A 23,160-nucleotide genomic window follows, 5' to 3' on the forward strand; every position below is an offset into this window, starting at 1 on the left:
TACTCACAGGGCTGTAATCTGATTTTCAAACGTTTAGATCCAAATGCTATCCAAAATCTCTAAAATGCTGGACTCAAATTGGATTCAAATTTAATCTGCAACCATCTTACTGTATTTAAAATGACAAAAAGAACTTAAAAATTAAAAAATATATATACTTATTTTACTTTCACAAGTATAGTAAATGTATGGATTCAAATGTTCAATTATGATGCTGAAAAGAAATGGTGCCAAAAAACTTATAGCCAATCAACTGGAATCATAAAAGTGACAACCAATCAAATGGGTGTTCATTAAAATTCAGAGGATTTGATTGGTCAAAAGTCTTTCCCACATCAGAGTATATAATTAGATATATATACTTATATATGTAATATGGATATAAGTTCTAACATCCAAAGTATCCGAAGGATAACTGGATTGGAAGAATCGGGCATAGAAATTATGAGTCCATTGACACCTGTAGTTACTCAAACTGGGGACCGCCGGATATTTATTAGGCAAAGAAAGACGCACGAAACTGAAAACAGACAAACAAATCACTTCCTTACTAGTGCAATCCAAACAAATCTTTTTTCGTACATAGACCAATACAATAAAATTTCATGCCACTTCATTGCTTCGGAGCTTTAACATGTAACAGGAGAATTCACTAGAATTATCTGGATCGATGCTTCATTACTTGAACTGGTAAAATCTCAGGCTGAAAGCCTGAAACCCACCTTTACTGGGCTTATCAAAACATTGCTTCAGGTTCATTTTAGGTGAATGGGGGCCAAATTAAAAATGAAAACATCCCATTTCACATGCACCAAAACTGGTGGCTCGCAAGTGCCCATTCACCTTATCATAAGCACTTCTATAAATAGCGAGAACGAGAAACATTGACTTAAGCTGCTCAAGTTCCTCTTACCAACACATTACTGGCCCTTCAAGATACAAGACATGAAAAGAGTCTTACAGACAGATATATCCGTGAAAGTTCGCTCCCTCCAAAGAGACTAGAGATAGTTTGACTTTAAACTGAAGCGGTGATAATATGCCAAACGAAACTCAGCTGACATCTTCAGCACACAAGCAAGAAAGCAAAATACAATTATGAAAGCAATATGGTAATTATACATATTTCTAAAAGCATTTACATATTATGCAAAATAGGTATTCAACCCATGTAACCTTGCCATATCATCGTCATATTTGACCTCACCAAACCAATTATGCAGAGGCTAAGCTGTGTAAAATATCAATACCTTTCCATGGTTAGATTTGGCAACACCAATACGCAAGGTGCTCCTCTTTGCGATGATTACTCACTAGGCCCCCACACTGTAAACATATGAAGCTGCTCCCATCTGAAAAGGCATCTAACACAATTTGCTCCCTACCAGTTTTGGCAAGAATAGAGTTTCTATGAACGTCTGACATGATGGATGGCGATGGCCCCACTGAGACCGAAGCAAATGATGATGATCTGCTGGATTCTATTGGACATGCTTCCGCAATTGCACATTCTGCAAATAAAGAAGCCAACTCATCAACAGCAGCATTTGCTTGCAATTTACTTCTGTATAACTCACGAGCACGATGTAAGGTTTGGAACACAGCCGCCTCTCCACCATTAGATCTCATTGCCATCACCACCTGTTTTCCATGCCGGAAGATAAGTTCTGGGCAGATTTTAACTTCCAGAGATAAAGCAATCATAAAGAAGAAAACAGTTCAAACTAGTAATCAAAGAGGGAAATGTGAATCTTGGAGATCTCAACAATCATATTACTACATCACAGAAATAATTCTTGGTTATAGCTATTCCTCAGTCAGAAGTTCACTGAATCAGCTCTGTATTTTCCTTTCTTTCTTCTTCTTTGGGTTTTTTTTTTTTTTTTTGATTGGTTGCATCAGCTCTTTATCTTATGAAACTGAAATTCATGGATACACGTTGGATTGGAACAAATTGACAAAAAAAAAATGTTACTGGTTGAGTCGACTATAGATGGATGTTAATAGTGCTTTTTTCCTCTCTAGGCAATATAGGTCCATACATTAATCACAGTTCCATTACCAAATACCAATACAACTGTTTGATTCATCTAAAGGACATCTCAAATGTAGCTAGTCATTATTTAGAACATATAACACCCGATTTATAGATGTATATATACTCCAAATTAAAGTGTCTTTCTTTGACTACCAAACAGCCCCAGCTTAAGAGATGCACCGACTTGAAACCACAATTTTCACAAAATGAAGTTTCTGTGCCTGTGGAGCTGAGTTTTTCTTAACAATAGAGTTTTCTCCATGAACCCTTTCCAGAATTGACATTTGGATGTAGTCTTGGTGCAACAAATTCCCCTCCACTCCTAACTTGGCCGAAATTATAACTGGTTGTACTCAGTAACCCATTGATCAAAGTGTGTTACTAATTATTAATGCAGTCGTTATCAATAATAATATAAGTGTAATACTCTTTGTTGGGCTTTTCTTATGAATAATTCTCTTCGTTGGTTCCAACACAACTTTGTGGAACAATGAATCTTACGAGAATATTCCAAAAAATAAGGACACCACACGATCAGAACCTGGTATGAACTAAAATTGGTTGGGACCATCTAACACAAATCTCAATTCAATTCCATCCCATTTAAATCTCCATATTCAATTAAAAAGGAGTATTTTTAAATCTAAATACATGGGTTGGTAAGATCTTAGGACTTATTAGTAACTCAAAACCCAGTAACAGATTCTTAAATATTTAATTCCTTATTAATTATGAAATGATTGTCTCCACCAACACATCATCATCATCCATGCCTTATCCCAACTATAAGGGGTTGACTACATGAATCCTGTTTCATCAATCTGTTCTATTTAAAGCCATATCCCAACTATATGGGGTCTTCACTAATACCATAACTTTCCAAAAACACACGATTAAAAAAAATTGTCTCACTGAATAGGCAACTGAAAGCCTAAATAATGACATAAAAATCAAAAACACAAAAAGCTTAGAAAGTCAGGAATGAAATTAATTTACAAGGCATGCTGTATGCATGTTTAGGAATCCTTAAATTGTTTAAAGGGAATACATACTTCTTTTCCTTTTAACGAAAATCTTTTTGGGTAACTGGTAAGGGAAAATGGGGTGTTGGCAGCTTTTTCTGTATATTCCCAATTTACAGTCCCCTTACATGGGTGTGATCTATTATACAATTTTTAAAGTGAAAATGAATCTATAAAAAAAAATAAGTAATGAACTTACCATTTCAACTTCTCTAAATTCTAATAAGACCCTTCAAATTTTTGCAACTTTTAGACTAATTAAAGGGATTCTTGGGACAATCAGGGATTTTTATGACAAACATGGAGCCAAAGATAAAAGACTTAAGAGACCATTTTTAAAATTTACAAAATTGTCACTGAATGAGGAATTAGGAAATTTGGTTTCTTTGTCCATGTTTTCTCTCTCTTTTTTATTGCATCTGGAACCAATAGGTAATACTGAGGGTCCTAGTCAATCAATGAGAAAATTCAGGATGAGACAACTAATCCAAATACTCCTCATAGAAGTTGAGTAGCTCTAAGAATAAAATGGTGACACACTGTCTGATGCCTATACTTGACAAGTACCACAACATCACAAAACGAAGGGACCATATTTTGATTTAATAGTTCTAGAAATTACAAAAAATAAACGGAAAAACACTAGATGAGGAAATTGGAGAAATTTGATTTGTTCATGCTTTCTCTTTTTTCCCCCTTTTTATCATGTCAGCATCATGAGATAATTCTTCTAGTCAAAACATAAGAAGAAATCAGGCCAAAACAACTTTATCTCCAATTTCTTTGCACAAGTTTTATTAAGACTACGCATAAAATGGAAATACAATGTTTGCATTATTAAATATTCATTGCTGTACTTGATAAATACCATGTTATCAAAGAAAGAATGGAGCCAATTTTAATTTAATTCCTGAGGTAAGAAATATCTTAACTTGATCAAGGTCCAGCCCCTGTAATCTAACCTAACCAGGATCTAAGCTCTTGGACCATAATAAAGGCAATCTTCCACTTAGGTCCTACAAATGTTATATAAATACATTTATCATATCTACATTTCAGGACCCTTATTGTAATGAAGAACAATCATCTTTAAGACAAATTACAATCATTAAAATGTGAAATCCAGTGAATTGCAAATCCAAACCCAACTAGAAGGCTAGAACAATGTAGGTTATCATTTTGCCTTTGCCATGTCAAGTGAAGCACTGACATAGAGATGAGCACAAGACTTTCACTTTTGTAAAAAACACTTCAACTTAACTACAACTGTTGAAATTGTATAGTTTGAAGTTGAACTAAGAGGGTCTGCATTGAGAAATTGAGTGCTCTCATAACTATAAAAAAGAGCAGCTCAGTGCACAAGGCTCCCACCAATGCAGTGTCTGGATAGGGATAGATGTAAACAGCCTTACCCCTGCACATGCAGAGAAGCTGTCTCTGGTGCTCTCATAACTATAATTTCCAAAATTCTATTTCCAGCCATTTGGCCAGAACTCGATTGGGAAAAAACGCTAGCCTTATATGTTACTGTAGTATGGAAACTTAATTTTGTCATGAAAAAGAAGCTAGGGTTTAGAAAGTTAAACAACTAAAAGAAATCTGGTGGACTGTATTCTGATAAAGACAAGCATGATAAGTCATAAGTTGAACCAATTTTATCTACTTTCACCCATCCAAGTTCATCAATCATAGGTCTAGAGTATTGTCTCTTATTTTTCTCAAGAAAAAAGAAATTAGAAAATTCCACATTCCTTTTGGTAAAAAGAATCAAGAAACAATTAGTATGCAGAATCTATATGGTAATGCAGGATAAATTGCATTTGCAAATGCTGTTAGGAGCCATGTGCTAGAAACAACTAAGGGTTGTAAAGGATGCAACTAAAAAAGCAGTTTTCATATTAATACTATCCTTATAAGGGGGAAGAATATGGACTTAAATGTGAGACTGGATTTACTGTAAATAAGACTATCTCAACATGTACATCACACATTTCCATTCACATGAGAGAACACAGACTGGATTGAAAAGGGACAGAGGTATGTCAACTCAATCCTTGTTTCTCCACATGGATGGACATGTGGCTCCCATCAGTGGTGGTCATAGACTTGCTCATGGCATCTTGTTCACATAAGATGGCAATCTACTTTACCTATGACTGGCTAACTGGTACTATAAATGGTAATGCAGGGTTCGAATGTAGGAATGAAAATGGGTTATTGTTTAGGGTTTATAATAAGTAATTGAATCCCAAGAATTGGATTAAAGTTAGCAGGGCTGTAAAATGCATGTATCAAAAGTTCAAAAGAGCAACTTGGAAATGGATTAAGGAAGAGGATAGAATGAAAGGGTCAACTTACTGAATCAGCACAAGAACGATTCTCTGGTCACAGCATACATAGTTGAAGGAATTACTACTCTAGGTTTTTCACCTCACTCGTGTTTGACATCCAACCAAACAAGCAGCTATTGTGTAACAAAGCTGTATTAGTATCCGGACCAGGAAAAAGAAAGAGAATAGAGGAAGAAGAAAAAGAGATATTAAGGCTACGAGAAACAGCCGAACCTCTCTTAGAAGAGAAGATTAGAGTCCAATCTCTCTAAGAAAGTCAACCCAGCATATATATTAATGAAAAATAAGTGCAGGGGCAATAGTGGCCCTGTTTATAATAATTTAAGGACTGGAGCATGGGCCTGCCTCCCAAGACTTAACATAAAATAGCTCGATCAACAGTCCCCCTCAAGCTGGACTGTATATGTTATATAGACCCAGCATTAGGGGTGAGCATGGGCCGGTTCGGTTAGGTTTCATGGCAAAACCTTGAACCTACCCTGTAGGGGTCGGTTCCAGGATTTTGGAACCGGAACCTACCCTGTGAAGGTCGGTTCTGGCCTTGGTGGTTATGGGGTCGATTCCAAGGTCTACCCATGGAACCTGTACTTTCTTTACACTCCCCCTTCAAAAAAAAAAAAGGCATGTTCTTTAAAAACTTGATTTTTAATAAATATAATATATAGTTTAAAACTTATATTATCTTTATTGATTAAATTGGATAACTTAATATGTAGATTATCATTATATGGTTCAAAACTTATAATTTAAAATTAAATTTTGTAAATATTACCTTTTACACTACTTATTGTACACGTTCAAATATTAAAATAAAAACAAATGATCAAATCACTTAAGTAACTCAATGGTCAAGTGAGACCATGGCCTTTGTAACCATGAGTGCTTGGGTTCAAATCTTCACACCCCAAAAAGTATTTTGGGGTTTATTTCAAGGCAAGTTCAGTTCCAAGGCCAGTTCATCGTGTCGGTTCGGATAATGTAAACCCCTAGACCCTGGAACTGGCCTGGGTGGGGGTTGGTGTGAAAACCCCTACCCTATAATAGATTGTTGGTGTGAAAATTTTAATAAATTCTCATGCAACATAATTCACTCAATCAAGCGATTGGGTTTTTATTATTTTGGTTAAGGCCCATTCAGGGAATCATACTGATTGTTCCCCTTAATTACATCTCCACAAGAAAGTAGAGAACACCTTTTGATTCTAACTTAGAGAAATGAATGCATAGAACAAAAGAGAAGAACAATAGAGTACTTAAAAAGACCTTTTCATTTGCATTTCTTTTACATCAAGTGTCAAGAATGAAAAGAAAAAAAGAAAATACAATTGAGAAACTCTACAACGATACATTTCTCTTTTTTCTTTTTGATACAAAAAAAAGAATTCCTTCTCACTCCTTTCTTCACAATAAGTTGTTGTCAATCAAATGAAATTCTAAATGTAGAGAGCCTTAATCCTTTGGATTTTTGCATACAAGAATGGAACCATAGTCAACCAAATTGAATATTTGATTGTAGACAGTTTTTATCCCCCTGTTCTTCATTTTCACTTGAAGGGAACCATAATCAATCCTTGAGAATTAGACTATAGATGGTTTAATCACTAACTTTGTCTTGAAAGAGGGACCATAATGAACCAAGTAGAAACAACTAATCATAGATGGTTTATTTCCCTCTATTTACTTTCTCAAAAGTAAAAATAAAAGAGAGAAGAAGGATACATAGCAAAAGACATATATAGGGAGTATTCACGGAGAGGACTTTCCTTTTTCTACCTATATTAGTGAGATTTCTTTTCCTTCCCTGTCTTCCTCTTCCCTTGGGAATTTCTCTTTTCTTCTCTCTTTATCTTGGCTTTTCTTAAGAATCTCTTGAGACAATTTTCTCCGATGAGACAGGGAGAGACCCTCTAGCTTCTCCTTAAGGAGCTTAAATAGGGAGTGGAGTAGTTATGTAACTACCTCCTCCTCTTAGGTGAAGTGTCCCTCCCACTTAAAGAGTGGGAACTCCCATACGGGACACTTTTTTATAGTTTTGATGATTTGGCTTTATAGTTTTGATGATTTGGCTAGCAAACTAGCCAACCCACTTATTTGGGTTGTGAATTATTTGAATTAAAAAAATCATTCGACACAGATTGGGTAGGGTCAGTTCAAGGCCAGTTTGAGGTCGGTTCCATTTTGTTCCAGGTAGAACCTACCCATTTGCTCACCCTTACCAAACATGCTTGAGATGAAGTTAATTTGTGGGTGATGTAAAGCTTTAGTCAACAAATCCGCTAGTTAATTTGCTTGAGATGAAGTTAATCTTGGACCTTCTCCTTACAAAATGACAATCTACTTCAATGTGCTTTGTCCTCTCATGAAATACCGGATTCAAGGGAATATGAATGGTTGTTTGATTATCACAAAGTAGGTGCATGGGAAGTTTTATAGGAATCCCTATTTCGTGAAGAAAGTTCTTGAGCCACACTAACTCCCCCATTGCCTAACTCATAGCTCAGTATTCAACTTCGTCACTAAACCGTGCCACTACACTTTATTTCTTCTCTAAGAAATCAGATTTCCACCTAAGAAGGTAAAATATCCTGTGGTAGATCTTCTTTCTATAGGTGATCCAGCCCAATCTACATCTGTAAAACCCAATATACTCAAATGTTCATTATCTTTGTAGATTACTCCCATGCCTAATGCCTTAAGATACCATAGAATTCTAAAAACTGCCTCAAGGTGAGGAATACGAGGAAAGCTCATGAACTGATTGACAACTTCACCAACAAAAGAGATATTTGGGCGTGTGATGGTCAAATAGTTGAGTTTCCTTACTAGTCTTCTATATTGACTAGGATCATCAACAAATTCCCCTTGATTTGGAAATAGTTTAGAGTCAGGATCCATTGGTGTAGTAGCTAGTTTGCATCCCAACATACCTATCTCCTCAAATAAATTCAAAGTATACTTGCGTTGTGACAACGAGATCTGTATGACTGTTCTCATAACCTCTATCCCAAGGAAATACAAAAGTTTGCCCAGATCCTTAGTGTGAAATCCCTCCTGTAGAAACATCTTCAAATCCCTTACAAGCCACTCCCTATTATCACAATATCATCCATAAACCATAAGAATAATACAACCTGCATCTGAAGTCTTACTAAACACCAAATAGTCAATCTAACATCTATGCAAACCAAACTCAATAACTACATCACTAAAGTTCAAAACCAAGCTCGAGGTGATTGTTTCAGTCCATATAGTGCCTTCTTTAGCTTACAAACCATTCTCTGACACTCCCAGTAAGCAACAAACCTAGGTGGTTGCTCCATATACATTTCTTCAACAAGGTCACCATGAACAAAGGCATTTTTAACATCAAGTTGATACAATGGCCAATGATGAATAGCATACAAGGATATAATTACCTGCATTGATTAATCTTGGCAACTAGTGGAAAGTTTTCATCAAAATCAATGCCGTAGGTTTGAGTGAAACCCTTGGCAACAAAACGGGCCTTGAGCCTCTTAACTATCCCATCAGGCTGAAACTTCACAATATAGACCCACCTACAACCAACAGTTTTCTTATCAATAGAAGTTGAACCAATTCCCAAGTACCATTCTGATGTAAAGCTAACATCTCTTATGCCATAGTTGTCCTCCACCCAGGATCAGATAAGGCCTATTGTATGGACTTAGGAATAGATATTGTGGAGAGAGATGTAAAAAATGCACGGGCAATGGAGAGAAATTGATAAGAAACAAATGTACTAATAGGGTGTGCAATACAAGTGCGCTTACCCCTCTAGAGAACAATAGGTAAGATCAATATCTGAAGGCAAAGGTGTCAGCACTACATCATCAGGATCAACAGACGGCAAGGCAAATGGTGGTAAAGGCTGAACTGATGTTCTCTTTTTAAGATAAACCTACTAAAGGGGTGGTTTGGTAGGAAGAGAGACAAGAACAAGAACCTAAATAGATGAATGAATATGAACAGGAAGAGGAGGATCATCATGAATGAGCAAATGAGATGGATTATTGGGAAAAGAAAAATAGGAAATACACTCAAGGAATGTAACATCTGCATTGATGAAATGATGACAAAGCGAAGAATTGTAGCATTTGTGGCCCTTTTGTGTCCTAGAGTAACCCAAGAAACGCATTTAACAGCCAAGGGTTCAAGTCTGTCCCTATGATGACCAAAGAGATGAGCAAAGAAAACACATCCAAAGACACAAGAAGGGAGAGGAAATAGAGGTGAGTTAGGAAAGAGAACAGAGTAAGGAATCTGATTATGCAACACAAAAGATGGCATCCAATTGATAGAGCTATGAGAACACAAAAGATGTTGTAGAACAAACAAGATACCTCAATCTCCCTGCTCTGATACCATGTAACAAAGCTGTATTAGTATTCAGACCGGGAAGAAGAAAGAAAAGAGAGGGAGAAGAGAAAGAGAGATTAGGACTAAGAGAAACAGCTGAACCTTCTTAGAAGAGAAGATTAGAGTCCAATCTCTCTAAGAAAATCGACCTAGCATATATATTAATGAAAAATAAGTGCAAGGACAATAGTGCCCCTGTTTATAATAATTTTAGGACTGAAGCGCCCTTATTTTCTTCTAAAAATTACAAGATTCCTGCCTCCCAAGACTTAACATAAAACAACTCTCTCAACATATTGCTCAACAAACACCTAATAAATACAATTTTAAACTGATAAGCATATTAACATTTTTAAACTTTGGGCATCCAACCCTATCAGACACTCCTGCTTCAAGCAAAACTTTGAATGAGAGAGTTCTTCATCATCATCATCTAAGTCTTATCACAACAGCATGGGATCAATTATATGAATCATGTTTCACCATTCCATTCCATTCAGTGCCATATATCCATTGTTAAATGGTGTTGTAACTGATCACTTCTAACTGGTGTTGTAGAAGGTCTTCCATGTGTGTGGCCAAAACCACCTCAATTTACTTTTCTTCATTTTATTACCTATTCAAGCTACTCCTAGCTTCCTTCATATGACTTCATTTCTGAAGTTTTACCACTCATCCACCTAAATATTCACATTTCTGCCACACTCATTTTGAGGCCATGTTGTTTTTTAACTGCCCAACACTCTACTCCATACTACATAGCTGGCCTTATAATTGTTTTATAGAATTGTCCTTTTATCCTAAGCAGTATTTGCCTATCACTGTATCACATATGATCTCAGATGTACTCCTCCGCTTTGCCCATCTTTCTCTAATTCTATGATTGACATCCTCCTTAATCTCCCCTTTATTATGAATTGTTGAACCAAGGTAACAGAAGAAGAGGTCACATTAAGTTATCACTTGGTCTCCAATCCTAAGTATACCCTGGTTCAGACTCCTATTACTACTAAATTTGCATTGCATATATTCTATTTTAGTCCTACTTATTTTAGAACCTTTTGTTTCTATGTATTCGTCCAAAAGCCTAATTTTGCATTTAATCCTTCGTTAGTTTCATCAATTAATACTATGTCATCAGCAAACATCTAGTACCATGAAACTTCCTCTTGAATATGTTTATGTTAATTCATCTATGACTAATGCAAATAAATAAGGACTACTTGCTGACCTTTGGTGAAGACCCATTGTAACTATAAAATCTAATGTCTCTCCCATTGGTGTTCTAGCATTGGTTTTTTCACCCTCATACACATCCTTAATTAGGTCCATATACCATTTTGGGACTCCTTTCTTTTCCAAAACCCACCATATTACCTTCTCTAGGGACTTCAAATATGCTTTATGAAAACCATATATAGACCTCTCTACTCCTAACTTTTCTATCAATTGTCTTAATGGAAAGGTTGTTTCCATGGTCGATCTCCCTGGCATAAACCCAAATTGGTTTTATGATATACATGTTATATGTCATAACCTTTGCTCAAATGTTCTCTCCCAAATTTTCACAGTGTGGATTATTATTTCATTCAATAGTTTAGCTAGTCATAATAAGCCTACCTCCCCCATACCTTTCCAATCTACCAAGTCCTGGCGCTTTTCCCTTCCTTTAACTTGTTAAGTGCCTCCACTTTGGTAATTATAATTTTATGAAAGTACTATGAGAGTTATTAATCCCTCCTCCACATGCACCCTCTATATGTTCTTCATTTACTAACTTTTCAAAATAGTTTGTTTATTTTTTTTTTGCCCATCTTTCCTTAACTTCTTGATCTTTTATCAAGACTCTTTGATAGTTAGGAAAAGACAGTACAAGGAATGGGGAGAAGTACACCCCCACAAGTCCATAAAGGAAATATAAAGCAAATCACTCTTTTTTTTATCAGCATATAAAATGAATCACTCTTACAAATTAAATCATCGATATTAAGCACATTAAGAGAGTGACCTAATGCTAGCTAGAAAGTCCACTGCCTGATTAGCCTCCCTTAAGGAACGATGGTACTTGATCTCCATTTGCCCTTCCCAAATGATGTTGTGGCAGTCCCAAATCAAGGTTGTATATTCTCCATGGTGGAGCCAGTGTTTTAAAAGCAAAAGGCACAAGGGCCATTTTGCACCTGAGGCGCAAGGCACACATACCTTTTTGAGGCAAAGCGCACAATTAAAAAAAAGCTAAAAAATCAAAAAAAAATGTCAAAAATTCAAAAAAAAAGCCAAAAATGAATAAAAAGAATAAAAAAATTATAAAACATAATATTAATAAAAATACATAAACATAATATGTAAAGCATATTCAAACGAGAATTTAAAAATGAAATCAAACATATAAAACATTTTCAAGCATATAAAACCCACAATCTCTTTATTCTCAATTAAATCAAGTAGCTAATGTGACATATTACATTCCTAATTCTGCAAGCCGCCTTTGTGCTTTGAGAACCCCCTATTTGTTAATGTTGTCCATTCATTCATCCTAATAAAATATCTTCTTAAAAGCAATAAAATTATAAAATCAATTATTGATCAAAAAATTAAAACTTATAAATTCATTATTTTTTGTGTGAAAAGTCAGAATTTAAGACCCTAACATGGACTTGTTTGGGCTGGCCTCGAGGGGCATGGCACGGGGACCCAGGGGCGGAGCCCCCAACCCAGCCGCTAGACTAAAAAAAAGGAAAAAGTGTCAAATTTTCAAAAGGTGCACACCTGGGCTAAGGCGGGCGCACCAGGCGTGCGCCTTTTGAATGGCTGTGCCTAGGACCTGGGCGAGGCGCCTACCCTAAAATGCGCCTCGCCTGTGTGCCTAGGTGCACCTTTTAAATCACTGGGTGGAGCAAGAATTGTTCTGCACATTGAATGGGATAGTTACTAATCTTAATAGTTAGGTGTCATTTTGATAACAAAGCCCCTAACAAAAACAAATTAACCAGATATCAGGGGAAAAAAACCCTAATGTCTACAAATTACGCTTGCAGCACAAAGAAAATGCTTTTTCTTCAATAAACTCCCCTCGATCACAGATTAGGAAATTCAAATTGTACAACAATCTTTAGACTAAGGAAGATTGAAGAACCAATAAGAAGGTCAAGAAGTTATTAACACCACATCAACCTCTCACAAAATTTTGATATTGTAACCACTACAAACATCATGACAAAAGAAAGGAGTGAAGAAAAGACATACTCCTAATTCCAGGCCTGATACAAAATTTATCTTGAAGTTTAATTACAACTGCAATAGTGTCTTAGGCCATCTAAGGGTGGTTGGGATCAGGGGCTTAATCCTCAAATTCGACAGCAATGTTATTTGAGTTCTCAATGGGCCAATGGGAGCTATTGATGTTTCAGAAGCTACAGTTAGAGCTCTCCTAGTGAGCTTGAGGGTCACCAAGTCCATCCAGCCATCCAGCTCCCTAGTTGCCAAAGGGGATTCCAGAAATGCTATCAGTTGGAATACTAAAAAAGGAGATGGGTCGTCGGAGACTTGCTCACCTCCTTAATGGAACCCGGGATATCTCAGCCTCTTTAGATTGTAAATCCAGATGGACCCCTGGGGAATTGAACTTCACAGCTGATGCCTTAACTAAGTCAGGAGTGGATAGGGACTTTTTGTATAGTGCTAATTCTTTGCTGATGTATTCCGGGTTTAACTTATTCTTTCTCTCCATTCTTTTCCTGTGTTCCTCTACCTTTCAAGAGAGAAAATAGAGATAAAAAAAAAAGAAATTTTACCTTCCTATTTTATTTCATCTTTCTTTTCTATTTTGGTTTCCCTTTGCTTTCTTCCATTTTCTTTGCTACCAAACACAGTATTAGCCTTAAGGGCCATTACCCAATGATCCCAGCTAACCAAGGTATTGAGAAGTTACAATGGATATGGACCTAAGGGATAAGACTCAAACTTTTTAAAATACACAGAGGCACATACAAACAGACAACCATGAACAGCATTATGTTGCATCAAAAGAACAAAAATTATAGAGGCCAATTAAATCATAAAAGGATTTGGAGTTAAAATGTTCAGAAGTCCTCTAATGAATACCCAAAAAACCAATTATATCTTGATTTTACCAATTACTATTTCCAATGGACAACTTCTCTTGAAATATATGCATTCTCTTCTTCCAATAAAACCCCAGCAGCAAGGAACTGGGAGCATGTTCCCAATTCCTTCCCCCTATTGCAATATCCCTTCACTGGCCAAGAGTATACCAAGCCCAGTAAGTCTGTTAGGGTGGCCCACTGATATTTAAGGAGGGCAATAAATAAAGTAAACCCAAACCTTAAATGAACAGGACAACGAAGAAATAAATGTGTATCTAACTTCTCAGTAATCCCACAAAAAGATCATTTATTTTACAACAACCTCATGAAAATACATTATTGATTGTAAGAATCTCAACAAGCAAGGCTGTCCACAAGAAAAGGTTGGCTTGGACAGGATGTTGGTTCTTGAATACACACTTCCAAGGGAGTGGATGCTTGGAACCCTGAGAAGTGCTAAACAAAACAATCCAACAGAGAATATACAAAGGATCGTTGCCCATACTCTAGAGCCTTGCTTCTCTAATTAGGTCTAACTTCTTTGTAGGCAAGATAGACTCAATAAGTGTTTCCACCACCTATTCATCCACACGACACTGTAAGCATGGGTTTGATACCATTTCACCTCCACCAGCTTACAGTAGTCACAAATGGTGTGTATAATATAAAGTTTGTCCATTTTTACTTATCAAAAAAAATATATATAAAGTTTGTCCATAACAGCAATCAACAAAGAAGAACATGGGAACACCCTCAAAAAAAAAAAAACACCAAGGAAAGAACAAACTGAGTAAGTCTCACCATACTCACCATTCCAAATGCCTTCTGTTCAATATCAGAATTCACAAATTCACATAGTCCACCTCCCAATAGTCAACCTTCAAGAATTTCTGCCTTCAAAACCAATTCATAGCTAACATTGAGAGTACTCCCATGTTGCTGTTTCCTCATTAGCAGCCATCAATTCTCACCAATTTTATACCTTTCATCTCATGTCCATGTTTTTACTACACAGGGAACTGGATCAGTGGTTAGGTTATAATCCAATAATGGTTAGAATCTTAGAGATGGGGAAAGGATTTGGGGGGTAATTTGTTGAGTATGAGGGAAACTTTTTTTTGGGTGGGGAGGGGTAGGGGAAGTTATCATTCCTAGTTCGCGAATTAGAAGGGATATTGTTCTTTTGGTCGTGATAGTTTACCTATTGGATAATGGCCATTCTGTGTACAAAATAAAACCTACAGTTTTTGTTGTAAAGGCAAAACTATGAAAAAACAATGAGACCTATATACGCGGCAAGACTAACAATTGAATTCGTAAAATCGAATGCTCGATCAACTTTTTTTTATTTAATATTTAATTTACACTTTCTTGAAGAAGATCGTAGGGAAAAAAAGGATGGAAGTTATGGTAGACAACATCAAGTCTAAGAAAAAAACCAAATCGATAGAAATCTATGCATTAACAAAAAGAAATTAAAAATGAAAAATTCTAGCTCCAACCTTGACAAGAACTAAGAAGCATATAACCCCGAAATAACAAAGGGAATTAGCTACTAGAGGAAACGCATGACCAATAAATGGTAAAGTCTTGATTATATATGTCTGGGCATCGCATAGTAGTTCAGTTTCAATGTTTAACCTATTGACTATAACAGAAATCAGTAATAATTGAAAGATAATAACACTGTGAAAGATTTCTAAAATCCCGACATGCATTCAGGAAGTTTGAATTACAAATACACAATAAATATTCTGGTTACCAACAAGGTCTCTCCGTGGGAAGAAAAAAAATGAATATCATCTCCGCAATCTTGGGAAAGAAAGAAACAAATAGGAAAAATAGAGAGGGTTTTGTGTACTTATTAGTTACCGCTTGGAGAGCTAAAGAAGGCTTCCCTTCGTTGATGAGTTGGCGAGACAATGCGAGTAAACCTCTCAAGCTTTCGTTGTTGTTCGTCGGCTCTGGCTTCGTGGCGGCCACAGTCGCCGGCTCGGTCTCTACATCCATGTCTGTGGTAAGATCCATGGTATCGGCTGTTCTTTTACCGATATTTTCCGCTTCGCTTTCCATTGCCAGCCTCACTCTTCCTGTATCATGACGACAGTGAAATAAAATGAAATTTTGTGTTCTTTTCCGCCCTTACGAACACTAGATGTTTCTTGCTGAGCGCCTGAGCGGCTGAACCATGACCCAGCCACCCAACAAGTCGGAGCTTAAGATCAAGGCCCCGGCCTACAAGGCTGTTCCCACATCTCTACACACAAGTGGTTTAGGAGGGCTCCAGCTTTGATTGAATCCGTTTGGGAGACATGGCCAGGCACCCAACCAGCAAGAGCTCTATGTAGTATCCTCCTTCGTCTTCCTCCCAAATGGGCACAGCATAATGCTGTCAATGGGTCGGGGTTTACCTGATAGAACCGAACCGACCGAATTACCGATTGATTCGGGTTTATGGTTTGTGTCCCGATTCCCGATTATAAACACCTCGTAGAGGTTTCAAACGTTAGTTGTTAAGTTTAGGGTAAAATACTTAAACCTCCCCTGACTTTTGGTGTAAAAGTTGCTTACTGACCCCTTCTGTTAATTGCACGTTAAAAATTTAACAGAAATAGATATTATTGCTCAAATTTTTTAAAATACCCATGAATCATGTTTGGGTAAAATACTTAAACCTCTCTTGACGTTTCTAATAAGTACTTAAACCTCCCCTCACCTTTAAACGTTGCAAAGTCCTCCCCTGACCTTTGGTGCAAAATCTACTTATTGACCCTTCTATTAGTTGCTCATTAGATTTGTTCTGATGAGGAAATTTAGAATATTGCTCACCACCTGTTTGATTTTTGGTTTAAGAAACAGTTAGATATTGTTAAATTACCATCACTTGTTATAATTGGTTAGGTAATGCCGATTATGTATTAGACAATATGCTTTTCAAAAGATAGAGCAGTTGCAAAAGGGTAAAAAAAATCAACAAGATTAATGGCACTAATTGTCCTTGTATCATTGCTCATGAGTCATGAAGCCAACATAAAAGTCGGCTTATTGCTTGTGTCTCAATATAGCAGTGGGAACCCACTTTGCAACTGCATGTCGACATTGAAGTATTTTGTTCGAGTCCAACACACATTGAAGTATTCTTCTATTCTCTCTCTCTCCTATGAATAGTTACGGCTACTGCATGTCGACAAGGGATTCCACTAATATCCCAAAATCGACGTATATGTAAAGCTATTCCAAATCCCATTGCATTGCACTTCATATTCAGTTTCTGTAGCTCTCAACACTTGACAATTCCTATATACAAAAAATAAAAATAATGCTTAATTGAATTTTGCAATAATAAAAATGTAATTGTTAGAATAATACCTTCCAAAATGTCTTTGCTTGGAAACCCACTTTGCAATCTTTGGAAGAAGAACATTGTTGTCATTTGAAACCTTTTCATATCTGTCCATTGCCTTAACCATCCAATTTCTCCTTATGCACTCAAAAAGAGACACTATGGGCTTGTACCACTTGTTGAAGGATTCAGACATATTGTTAGTTAAGTCATCACTCTTTGCACTAGTGCTAAAAGCATGCCTACTCCAACATTTTGGAGGTATGTCCTTCACCCACTCCAAAGCTAATAGACTTAAAACTTTTCAACTTCAACATTGCCTCATTAAAGTCTTGAACTGTATAAGCCCTTGCTGCATCCCAATAGGCATCCCTTAGTGCCATACCCTTGTGCACTAACTTCAAATTGGCATACAAATGCCTTAGACAAAACCGGTGCTCTGCACTAGGCATAATGTCATAGACAGCATATATATATATATAAGTCATTATACATAGGTTGTAAAAGTAGTTTGTACTTTTAATAAAAAAAATGCACATAAAAGGAAAATTCTTTACCTTCTGCCAATCAGAGATGAAAGTCCAACTTGGTTTTGCTTCTACTTCCACCACAGCAAGACCAATTGGGAAAATGCTATTATTTGCATCCAAGCATACTACTGTCAACATGACCCCACCATATGGGCCCTTTAGATGACATCCATCCAAACCAACAACTTTTCTACATCCACCCATTGCCCCTCTACGCATAGCAGCAAAACAGAGAAACAATCTCTTGAAAATAGCTGGTGAATTATTGGTAACTCTCTCTACATGCAACCTTGCCACACTTCCAGGGTTTGATTGTTATATTGCTTGACAAAACCGAGGCAACTTACTGAACCTTTTTCATTGCCTCCCTAATTGCTCTATACACTTTTTCCTTTGAAATTTCAATATCATATGTACTTTTCAATTCAAACATAATTGACTGCAATTTCTATGTTGCGTCATTACGTAGTTTGTTCCCTATTTTTTATGCCAACCATGTATTTGTTGTCAGCTTATTTCGGAAAACACAGGGGCAAGTATGCTCTTTATGCAATAAGTGCCCTCTTGGAGCGGAGAAACATGTATGCGCCATTTACACTCATTATTTGCACAACGAGCGGTACTCGAGATTTTTCATTCTTAATATAAACAATTTGAAAACCTTCAATGATTGAATGCTCTCGAAGAGCATCTCTGAATTCTTTAACTGTTGGAAAGATCATACCGACTTCTAGCTCTGGATCCTCTATGTTAAACACAATTTTTGGCCTTCTGTTATCCTCATCATCTGAACCAACTAAACTTTCATATTCAGAAGTTGGCTCATAATCAGACAAATAATTGTTGGCACAGTCCCCACTTTCAATTCCCTCGGTCTCAAACTCAAGATCAAGGTCTTCAGTGTCATTATCGTCTTCACCTTCCTCACTATCACTAATATCATAGTTAAGGTCATAACCTTCTTCACTAAAGTCCTCCTCTGCTCCATCGTCATTGTCAACAACCAATCGACCAACATTGCTGTCATCAAAACCACCTAGTCCTCCCCCAACACTAATGTCTCCCATGCTATTTAGTATCCTATCTAACATACATAAATACATAAGATTTGTATAAGACAACAAAACAATTCTACTTCTCCCTTTTCTCCAAGGGCAACTACTGCATATTGGATCTTATACTTATTTCACTAAAAAATATAGCAACATTTGATTTTAGTTTTATAATCTACCATGCATTATGACTAACTCTTAACTTGCAAGGTGTCTTTTCTTTGCTTATAAGGGGGCTGTTTCAGTCTTTATGCCAATGGACCATGGTTAAGGACCATCATCAAACACCTATCGGTTGAGAGACCACTGGCATGATGAATATATTAAAGTGTTCACAGTTGACACCAATAGACCAACAATAGGGTAAGGGGCCTCTGTCTCCTATAGTATAAGCATCTTAATACTAAAAGGCATTAAACAGAAAATTTTCTTTAACAGAGAAAAAGACTTCTGTACCATCAAACTTTCTGCAACAAAAAAAAAAAAAAGACTCATCATGTACGAGTAGACCCAGGTATTAAACAAACAGAGAAGTTGCCTATATAAACAAATAACAAAACAAGGTACGATCTGTTTTAGACTCAAGTAGAATCTATATATACCTTTTACTCGCCCTGTTTGCTATATAAACAATAATAGATCAAGAAAAATCAAAGAATAGAAAAACGCAAAAAGCTTAGGTTAAATAATGTATTCAACGCATGAAAAAAATGCTACCTCTAAAAACTTAAATAAAAAAAAAGATCAAAGTAAACTCAGAAAATTGTGTGAAATCACCTTCAACAAGTAGGTATTCCTTGCTTGAACATAGGGTTTTTGTAGGATCTTTGAGAATATTGAGTTGGGCGGCGGAACGGGAAAATTGGAACTAAGCGGGAATTATTTCAAGTGATGGCAGAATAAGCCTAGAGGGGTAATTTTGGTAATATGAAACTTTAACTTTTCTGGTAAACACACAAGGGTAGTTTGGGAATTTTTCCCTCTCCAACCACTAGAATTAACGGAAGGGGTCAATAAGCAACGTTTACACCAAAAGTGAGGGGAGGAGGTCTTTGCAACTTTTAAAGGTGAGGCGAGGTACAAGTACATTTCAGAAATATGAAGGGAGGTATAAGTATTTTACCCTTAAGTTTAATGGTAAAGCATAAATGACAAAATTACCCTTAATTATTCATCCTTTTCTCTCTCTCTCCAAACACTACTGATTACTGAACGAAAGCAACCCTATTTCTCCCCTCTTTTTCTTTCTCCCCCTTCCTCCAAACACTACTGATTACTGAATGAAAGCAACCCTATTTCTCCCTCTTTCTCTTTCTCCCCCTTCTTCCTGCCCATTCTTCTTTTTCTTCTCTACCCTTCTCTCTCTTTTCTTCTTCCCTTCTTACGCCGCTAAGGTCACCAGAGAAGGGTGCCCTTTCAAAACTTGTGTCTCATTTTTATAAAACTAAAAAAGGATTTCCCATCGTATCTTAAATGTGCCCCTTGTAAAAATTAAATTTGATTTATCTTAATTCTCTCACTCTAAGAAGAATAAGAACAAGGAGATGAGGGGTAAAATGGGATTATGAAAAAGTTTGAAAGGCATGTGAAATGGCCCTCGACTTTTTCTTCAAGGATGATCTATTTGTGTTTGTGTTATATGTAGACATTTTACAAGGTATATATAAGTAGTTTTTGAAACTACAAGTATGTATATGTAGTTTCCTCAAACCTTAGAAGATATATAAAAAATTAATCCCATTGCTTAGAAAACTAGACTGGACCAGTCAGTCGAACCAGTTGAGCCGTAACTTGGGGCACTGACTGGTTTGGTCACACCCCAATAAACAGAATTTCTCAAAACCCGAAGAAAATTGGTTAATCGGCCGATTTAACCAAAAAATCAAAGAACCAGTTTCAGTTTGATGAAACCGCCCAGTGGAATTTTAAAATGTTGTTAACAAGATTTAAACCCAAATTTTACCACTAATCCACCTCTTTACTTTTGCCAATTTATGAATGTTTATTATACATATTAGAATATTATATATAGTTTTTATATGACTTATATATATGTATGTATATGTATATGCTACATCATCATGGAACCTCTAACCCATGAACCTTTCCCTTCTTCGATTCTATGCCTAGTCTAGTTATCTGAACATTGATTAACCCTTAATAATATAAAGTAAATAGCTGAAACCTCCCCTAAAGTTTGGTAATTGGAATCACCCATAGTTGCAATATATATATATATATATATATATATATATATATACATATACGTATATGTATATGCCACATCATCACAGCCGAACCTCTAACCTATGAACCTTTCCCTTCTTCGATTCTATGCCCAGTCTAGTTATCTGAACATTGATTAACCCTTAATAATATAAAGTAAATAGCTGAAACCTCCCCTAAAGTTTGGTAATTGGAATCACCCATAGTTGCAAGTAGCAATGTTTTAAAAACCGACCTAGAGACCGAACCGCTTTAGCATCTGGGTCATGGGCCACTAGTTCAACCAGCAAAGTCAAATAGTTCAGACCATGCCATGTCAACGCATAAATGTATTAAGTATATATGTGTGTGTATGTATATTTATATATGTGTATATATATATATTAGCAATAAATAATGTATAAATATGTTTTAGATATGTTATATGTATTATTTTATATTTAATTTATGTTTTTTAATTCAGTTTTAAATTTTTTATTTATAAAAATATTAAAAATTACAATTTGAGGTAAAAAAAGTATTTTTTTTTGCGAAAATAGCGAGGCAAGGCATCTACGGCCCTTGGGACGCATAGATCTCAAAAAGTTACCCAAAATAAAAAAAAAATCACCCCAATTGGACATTGAAGTGCAAAGTTATGGCTTCTGAAAGTTTTGCATGCGTGCAACCCACAACCCGATCACCAAGTTGAACCGATCAATGGTCGAATCGACTGGATCAAACAGTTCTTGACCAAGTCAATGGTTTTGCACCGTCCAATGGTCTTGACTGAATTGGACCTAGAATTCTGGTTGGTAATGGTTTCAAATGGTTCGACTGATCGGGTCAATGGCAAGTTGAAAATATTGGCAAATAGATCCCCTTTGTTAGAAACTTCTAACAAGAGACACAAAAATACCCAAAATACCTATGCAGTTACAATTAAGGCTAATTTTTACAAAAAACAATACACATTTTATGAATAACAAAAAAAAGAGAGTTTAAAGTCGTAGATTTACCTTTAAGCCATTAGTATGAAGGATAAATTTAAAAAATAAATCAATTTTAGAAAAGAGATTAAAAGATTTAGGATAACAATAAATACAAAGAGAAAAATTGGAAAATAAATATTTTGTCAAAAGTAATTACATGAATATTTTGTAATAAAGGGTGTCTACTTATTACTTTCTGGGGAGATGATTACATTTACCAAACTGGGTTGGGGTGGGGAATCAAAATTTTATTAAAACCATTAAAAAAACTGGAAGTGGGACGTAAAGGCCTTACCCTGCAATTCTGCAAAATCCATAACAAGGTGCATGTCAGCTCATGTGTATGCTTAACAACCCACAATCCACAATACCATTAATAATTTTTATACAAGGAAACTATAAATCAAAAATCCAATATCATGAAAAAAAGGGCTTCACCAGCATAGAATTCTTCGTTCAAAGATTTGTAAGCGAAATCGGATTCAGTCAGTGCAAAGTCCGTTCAAACAGCTATCATAGCCTTGCATTGAAAATATCTCCCTCATAAAATGTTCCCAATGCAAAATTGTAAAGTCTGTTCAAACAGTGTTCAAACAGGCCTTACACTGATTGAAGCCGATCTCTTTGCAAGCATCAGCAACGTTACCTTCATGAAGTTATGTTGAAAAGGGACATTCATTTGGGTTACCAACTTATAAATCCTGTCAGTCGATTTTGAGGATAAACCATAGAGGATCAATCTCGCAGATGAGAGAAGCACTTTTTGTAACAGTTTGACAATTAAACCTGCTAATGAGCAAAACAGCTAACATTTAAGATGACCAAGATTTCTGCTAAGATATTTGTGCCAATCCCTTAAAAAGTATGACAAAACAAGAATCATGTGTCCAAAATCGTCTCTAAGAATGCCACATCCTCCACTAATACCGGGATTATCTTTTGTAATTTTTATCAATACATAGGCAGTTTACTATTTTACTAGATAAAAAATAGGGTCAATTACAAAGACCCCTTTTACTATGGGGTCTGTAACAAAGACACCCTGTATTATGACTATGAGATAAAGACCCTTCTTGACCATTAAGTCAGATAACGAAATGCATTAAGTTATTAAAATACCCTACTAAATTTTTTCTCTTTAAAT

General features: G+C 36.1%; 1 protein-coding gene across 4 annotated transcripts; it reads right to left on the bottom strand.

The window, feature by feature from the left end:
- Positions 1 to 521: 521 nt before the first annotated feature.
- Positions 522 to 19,729, bottom strand: LOC104601716 (uncharacterized). Of its 4 annotated transcripts, none has more exons than XR_016080029.1 (4): positions 19,597 to 19,611; positions 16,611 to 16,726; positions 15,767 to 15,984; positions 522 to 1,641 (listed from the first exon to the last, which is right to left on the bottom strand). XR_016080029.1 is itself a non-coding variant. In XM_010265149.3 (4 exons), the coding sequence occupies exons 1-3, from the start codon at positions 17,340 to 17,342 to the stop codon at positions 1,261 to 1,263; spliced, it is 678 nt and encodes a 225-aa protein (XP_010263451.1). In that variant the 5' UTR covers positions 17,343 to 17,625; the 3' UTR covers positions 522 to 1,064; positions 1,251 to 1,260. The 4 variants fall into 4 exon arrangements, 2 of the variants coding, with proteins under 2 accessions (XP_010263451.1, XP_010263450.1); XM_010265149.3 differs by lacking the exons at positions 16,611 to 16,726; positions 19,597 to 19,611 and adding an exon at positions 17,264 to 17,625 and having other exon boundaries at positions 522 to 1,064; positions 1,251 to 1,641; XR_016080028.1 differs by lacking the exon at positions 16,611 to 16,726 and having other exon boundaries at positions 19,597 to 19,729.
- Positions 19,730 to 23,160: the final 3,431 nt, after the last annotated feature.

This window comes from Nelumbo nucifera, chromosome 1, assembly GCF_055504915.1.
Source record: "Nelumbo nucifera cultivar China Antique chromosome 1, China Antique-T2T, whole genome shotgun sequence".
Lineage (NCBI taxonomy): Eukaryota > Viridiplantae > Streptophyta > Magnoliopsida > Proteales > Nelumbonaceae > Nelumbo > Nelumbo nucifera.

Bases quoted from the DNA above. Each gene is read 5' to 3' on its own strand.
- LOC104601716 (XM_010265148.3), bottom strand. From the start codon at position 17,342: ATGAAAAGGTTTCAAATGACAACAATGTTCTTCTTCCAAAGATTGCAA. The intron at 15,985-17,263 runs GTATTATTCTAA...GTCATGATACAG, and splicing joins AAGCAAAGACATTTTGGAAG to GAAGAGTGAGGCTGGCAATG. The intron at 1,642-15,766 runs GTAACTAATAAG...CATGGAAAACAG, and splicing joins CTTCTTTAGCTCTCCAAGCG to GTGGTGATGGCAATGAGATC.